At 50.8% G+C, this 6,545-nt stretch overlaps 1 protein-coding gene across 1 annotated transcript; it reads right to left on the bottom strand.

Moving 5' to 3' along the window:
- Positions 1 to 4,384: 4,384 nt before the first annotated feature.
- On the bottom strand, positions 4,385 to 4,994 carry LOC126964902 (histone H2A). The gene has a single exon (XM_050808218.1). The coding sequence runs from the start codon at positions 4,892 to 4,894 to the stop codon at positions 4,520 to 4,522; it is 375 nt and encodes a 124-aa protein (XP_050664175.1). The 5' UTR covers positions 4,895 to 4,994; the 3' UTR covers positions 4,385 to 4,519.
- Between the last annotated feature and the right edge of the window lie 1,551 nt (positions 4,995 to 6,545).

Here is a 6,545-nt window from a genome sequence, read left to right on the forward strand (position 1 = left end):
CGTGGTAGCGTGAAATTGACGCCGTATGAGAATGTACTCGGTGAGTCGGTGAGCCTGCTGGGGACACGAGTGAGCGGTTCTGAATCCGAACTGTATGTCGGGTATCAGGTTAAGCTCCGCGATGTAATGATTAAGACGCGCGAGAATTAATCTTTCGTAAAGTTTCCCGATCGAGTTAATTAAACTAATAGGCCTATAGCTACTCGGATTAGCTTTAAGTTTATTGGGTTTTGGGATACCGATAACAATGGAATCCTTCCATTGTTCGGGGAACGCGCTATTAGACAATAGAATATTAAAGATGGTAACCAATAAAGTAATAAGGGTCGAGGGTAGGATTTTAAGAACCCTATTGTTTATAGTGTCGGGCCCCGGGGCCTTCTTGGAGTGAAGCTCCTTAATGATTAGTTTCACCTCTTCGTAAGAGGTGGGTTTTATTACGTCGCCTGAAGGGCTCAGAGCGGAGCGACGTTCAACTTCACGATCAACTTCGTCAACGTGTGTCGGGTCGGCTGCTGCATTTGGAGAGCACTGACTCTCGAGACTATCGGCGAGGCATTCAGCCTTCTCATCGTCATCGAGCGCCGGCTGCAGTCCCGGTCTGTCCAAAGGAGGCATGACAGTGGGCGGCTCCTGTTTGAACGCGCGAGGCAGCTTCCAGAAAGCCACATGTGATGGCTTAAGGTTGCCGAGCAAGCGGTCCCAACGTTCGCCGCGGAGTTCCGCGATACGTTCCCGTACCACCCGCTGTAGGTAGCGGAGGTGGCGCCTATTCTCGACCGACGGATACCTGTCGTAAATTCTAGTGGCTCTGTGCTTCTGTGTGAGTAAGTTCCTGACCTCTGGAGGCAGGTTTAGGCGATGCGGTTGCATCGTCGGAACCTGCCTGGAGCAGGCCTTGATCCTACTCTGTATGTGTGACGTCACATGAGAGATAGCACTGTGAGCCGTGTCGACCGAGTCGATGACGTCCGGTATACGGTCAAGGTCGTCGGACTTGATAGACTCGAGATCCTTTTCCAGCCGTTGCCAGTCGATCACTGTTTTCGTCGGTGGTTGAAAGTTAACCGGTGGGCCTAGATTTAGGACGACGGGCCGGTGGTCTGACTGTAATTCGTGAAAAACCTCGATTGAATTTACATTGAGCGTTACGTTTTTAAGTAACGCAACGTCTAGAATGTCGGGTCGGTGCGCGACGTTATCCGGATAACGTGTTGGTTCGTCGGGTGCTATTACTGAAAAGTTCCGCGTGTCTGTGAGAGAGTCTAATAAAATTCCGTTTCTATTTGTGGCTCTACTGTTCCAGCTGGAGTGTTTGGCGTTAAGATCGCCGCCCACTATGACTGCGGCCCCGTGGCCGAGTAATGCTTCTATATCTGTGTCTAATATTTGTTTGTTCGGCGGAAGATAAGCTGAAATAACAGTGATCGGCTGGTGATTCGCCATACTGACCCGGATGGCAGAGGCCTCGATGTTAGTGAGGACCGGAGGATCTATAGGTATACAGTGTAGAGACCTTTTAAAATAAATGAGGGTGCCGCCCATACGGGTGGTGCGATCATTCCTAACTAAGTTATAATTAGCGATACGCGGATCGCGTATACGTGGTTTTAAAAATGTCTCTTGCACTAAGAATAGGTCTAATTGATGTTCGTGAGCGAACTCCTTCACCAAGTCTAGTTGAGGCTTAAGGCCTTGGGCGTTAAAATACGCTATACGGAGCGTATGTGGTTTGACCCGTCCGCTTACGTAATTAGGCATCGCGAATGTTGTTTTTATACTTTAGCCCTATTTCGGTGAGGGCACGGAATATTTTGCCGTTGTCTGCCATAACTTGCAGGAGCGACGGCGGGTCTTCCCGGACAGCATCGAGCCTGCTGGCCAGGGCTGTTATTTCGTCAATGTCGAACATCTCTGACAGTTCGAACATGAAAGCAAAGGTGCTGCCGCCTTTGCTACCTGTTGCCGCGGACGCGGGCGCCGGTGGCCTCGGTCGCGGGACCGACGCCGCCGGGCGGGACGCTAGCGGAGGCCGGAGGGGCGCGGGGGCCGCGAGATTGGCCTCTGTGGCAGCGATGGCAGCCGGAGGAGACCTCGCCCAGGCGTTTACATTTGGAGGCGGCGCAGGTTTGAAGGTTGGAGTGAACTCCACCTTCTCTGTTCTGCCTTGCGGCTGGCGGCGCCCTGGGTGACGCTTGTGTTTGGGTGCCTTGGGACACCCGCAATAGCTCGCGGGGTGCCCCTTCTCCCCGCACAAGACGCAGGCCGGGGGCTCCACGCATTGCGCTGGTCGAGGGCACTCTGGCGTGCCGTGTTTCCAGAGGCACTTCACACACCTCGGGGTGTGTTCGCAATTTCGTGCCGAGTGCCCGTATAATTGGCATCTGTGGCACTGACCGGGCCCCCCGCGGTTGCGAGGAGCTTCGGTACGGATGCCCTGAAGGGAACAAACCGATTTTATATTGAAGATTTCCTTTCCCTCTTGCGTGAGGTCGAGGACTACGAGAACCATGTTAAATGGTTGTTTATTGTTGGTTCCGCGCATACGGTGCACCTCGTGTGCAGGGTAACCCTGCTCTTTGAGGTCCGACAGAATGTCGGCCTCGTCTAATTCTTTGGGGACGTTTCTAATAACGACCCTCAGACGCTTCTCCTCAGGCAGGGCGTACGTGTGGAAACCCACACTCAGCTCTGTAAGAAGAGATGTCAGGGCGCGGTGGTCCGCTACCTCTCTGGTCTCTAGTTTGATTAGAGATTGGTACGCCCTCGCCTGGTAGGAGAGCGTCTTCGGGATCCTGTTTTTGACGGTTAACCATCGGCCTCGGTCCCCTATAAAAATAGTAGGCGGGCGCTTGGTCGGAGGCGGTACGCGGGCTTTAGCGGGCGCGGGCGCGGACGCGGGAGCGGAGCCAGTCGTGGCCGCGGCTTTCTTCGCGGATGTGCTATCCAGAGAAGGCGATTCACGACCGCGCTTCTTCTTGCGACTGACGGTGATGAAGCCGTCAGCATCCGACGCGACACTCTCCGCTCTCGACGGTAGAGCGGTTTCCGGCCAGGCCGGTGAAGCACTGGAAGCCTGAGGGGCTACCGTGCGGTCAGGACTGACCGCGGGGACCTTAGGGGTCGCCTGCGCGTCAAAGTACGCCTGAAGGACAGGCGGACGGGCTGATCGGGTGATCACTTTCCTCGGTTTGACCGAGGCCACGGAACTTGCGTCGGACGCATTACCTATATCCATTTCGGATTCCCCGTCGGAACTCGAAACGTCGGATGATGATTTGTATTTTTTGGATTTCGCTTTAATAGCGGCATCCACTGACTCATCTATAGATATCTTAATTAACGGAGCGATCTTCTCCGTAAATAGCTTATCTAGCAGGGCGCTTAGAAGGCCCTCGTCGGCAACCATTGGTGAAGCCATGGTTGTTGTTAATAAGTTAAGCGGGTGACAACCCCCGCTGCCCGAGTCAGGCAGAGGGGGAATATAATGATAAAGTGGACAACTATACTTTTGTTGTACACTTGCTCATTAATAAAATACTATTAATAATAATGAAATATACAAAAATTAAAAGAAATTAATAATAATAATTAAGCCTAAGACTTAGCTTTGCTGGATGTAGACTGGCTGGGCCGGAACCCCGATGTACGCTGTGCAGGCCCCCACGGAGAAGACACACACGGCACGATCTGCAACAATCACAACACACACGATTAGCGTGCAGAATCGCGAAACACAGCACAGGTGCTAACTAACACGATCGTAAAACCGGGTAATTAACACTTATTATAACTAAGCTACGTTCCGCGAAGGAACGTAACAGGTGCGAGACTCAAAGAGTCCCGAACAATGGCGCGCGATAACAATAACTAGCCCAGGTGGCCTGAGCAGATAGTGCGATAACGCAGGTAATAAAATATTCGAAGGAGGACAGATAACGAGGCACGTGTGCTCGCGTTGCCTGCCTGAATTGAACTGTACGAGCGACCCCATATTCGCCGGGTCCATGTCACTTCAACGTGGTATTAAAAGTCGGTGAGCCGGTTCGGCCGCCGTCCAATCGCTCTCGAGTTTACTAATTGAGCAAAGGGGAGGGGGGAACGTTCACGTTCGTTAGAATGAAGAAAAAAAAAAAAAAAATGTGAAAAAATAGTTCAATATATTGTACCTATCTCTTGGGCAATATTATATATTTTATAGCAACAAACATCATAATGTTACTGATACTTTAAAATAAATAAGTAATTAATTATTTTTAAATATAATTTTATTAATTACCTACACAGATAGGTGTACTACCTTCCTTACATATTATATTTGATTTTTTTTTTTTTTTGATTTTATTACAACAGCTAGGGTAATATTATAATAACGACAATATAATAAACGTAGAAATAATTCATTTTTTATAATGATTGCTTGTTTGACAAATATTTGTGGCCCTCATAAGGGCCTTTTATCATCAGCCATCGCGACCGATGAATAGTGGTTGCGTCGCGGTCGTCGTGTTTCGGGCCATTAGGCCTTCTTCTCGGTCTTCTTAGGCAGAAGGACCGCCTGAATGTTGGGCAGCACGCCTCCCTGTGCGATTGTCACGCCCGATAGCAGCTTGTTCAGCTCCTCGTCATTGCGTATCGCCAGCTGCAAGTGTCTCGGTATGATTCTTGTCTTCTTGTTGTCGCGGGCCGCGTTGCCGGCCAATTCCAGCACTTCGGCGGCGAGGTACTCCATCACGGCGGCCAGGTAGACCGGTGCGCCGGCACCGACGCGCTCCGCGTAGTTGCCCTTCCTCAGTAGTCTGTGTATACGACCGACGGGAAACTGGAGTCCGGCGCGATTCGAACGAGACTTTGCCTTCCCCTTCACTTTACCGCCCTTGCCGCGACCAGACATTGTTTATTAGATTTGATGAACTGAAATGAACGAACGAACTAACGAACGAATATAATATTCGTTCGAGCACAGTCACGACTCACGAATCAGTAAAAACGACGCTCGCTTTTTTTTTTTTTTTTTGCGCCCAAGCAAGGGAATGGGCTACCCTCCGGGATAACGACGGGAGGGAGGTGGTGAATGCTCATGCATACCAACGCAGCCTAAGTCTGCGTTGGTTATGTGGGACTCACGTGAAACCTAGGTGCCTACCCACTAAACACCACCTGCAGTTGGCTTTGGGCAGGTGCCCTCTAAGCCTACATCGAAGGCGACCTTCTCATGGGGAGAGAGAGGCGCAAGCGGCACTCCCTATGGAGTTTCCGCTGGGATATTGCACAGAGGGTGCTATCTAATTGGGACTAGTCACATCAGAAGGATGATCACAAAATAGAGGTGAGTGCGTCTGATTGTCCCCGGATGCCAAGAGGCGTTCCAGGTCAGACGAGAGTTTGTTAAGGGGATCGGAGAGGGCGTGTCTGGGCCTCCTGACTTGATGACGTGAAGGAGGGGAGGCGGTGTAATCCGCTGCCTCCTTAATCAAGGGATTTGGGTGATTGTCTGAGGACTTAAAGAAAGTTTCAGACAAGCACTTAAGGTGTTGTTGGATGGTGGGGAGCTCTAAGTCCCGGTGAAGGTCTGCGTTTCTAACACACCAGTGGGCATTGACAGTCTTACGGCAGAAAATGGATTGAACTGTTTGTAATTTGTCTATAATATTGGGTTTCGCATGAGCGAAAACTGGAGCGGCGTAAGTCAAAACCGGTCGAATGCAAACCTTGAAGAGTGTTCGCTTGTTCCTAAAAGACATTTTACTGTGCCTACCTAACATACTGTTTAGGCGGTACAGATAGAAGCGGGCGGTTCCGGTCACCTTCTTGACGTGAGGCCTGAAGGTGAGTTGGGAGTCGAGGGTCACACCCAAGTACTTGGTTGTGGACCTGAAGGGGATAGGGGAGCCTAATAGATGAATGGGTCGATCCCAGCAGAAGCGTCTGCGCTTAAAATCAAAACGGACTGCGGAGCTTTTATCCGGGTTGACCTCAATACGCCATTTCCTAAACCAGTCACCTAGCTCATTAACTGAGCGTTGGAGCCTGGAGAGGACTGAAGAAATCTGTTGGGACTGGACGTAGAGAGCGGTATCGTCAGCGAAAAGAGAGAGTTGGACTCCATTTCTAGGGATAGAGCCCTGTGGTACCCCAGCCGTGAGCAGGCGAGGGGAGGAGAGGACACCTTCGTGTCTGAAACGGAAGGTACGTTTGTGAAGATAAGAAGCTACTATGCGGACTAATCGGGATGGGAGGCCTAGAGCGTGGAGTTTATATATTAGGCCTTCGTGCCAGACTTTGTCAAAAGCCTTGGCGACGTCGAAGAAGACAGCGATTGTCTTCTTACGTTTGGGATAGAACCCGCTGTAGATGTACTCTACAATGCGGTGGACTTGCTGAGGACAAGAGTGTTTAGCACGAAAGCCGAATTGTTGGTTTATTATTAAGGGAGGGCCGTCCGTTGGAAAGAGATGCTTTCTCATACGGAACAGAATAACCCGTTCAAAGACTTTCCCCATAGCCTTGAGGAGGCTGATGGGGCGATGGTTGGAGGGGATATT

The sequence above is a fragment of the Leptidea sinapis genome, chromosome 6, assembly GCF_905404315.1.
Source record: "Leptidea sinapis chromosome 6, ilLepSina1.1, whole genome shotgun sequence".
NCBI classification, from domain to species: domain Eukaryota; kingdom Metazoa; phylum Arthropoda; class Insecta; order Lepidoptera; family Pieridae; genus Leptidea; species Leptidea sinapis.

What these genes read in the sequence shown, in the direction of transcription:
- LOC126964902 (XM_050808218.1), bottom strand. Translation starts at nt 4,894, where the DNA reads ATGTCTGGTCGCGGCAAGGGCGGTAAAGTGAAGGGGAAGGCAAAGTCT.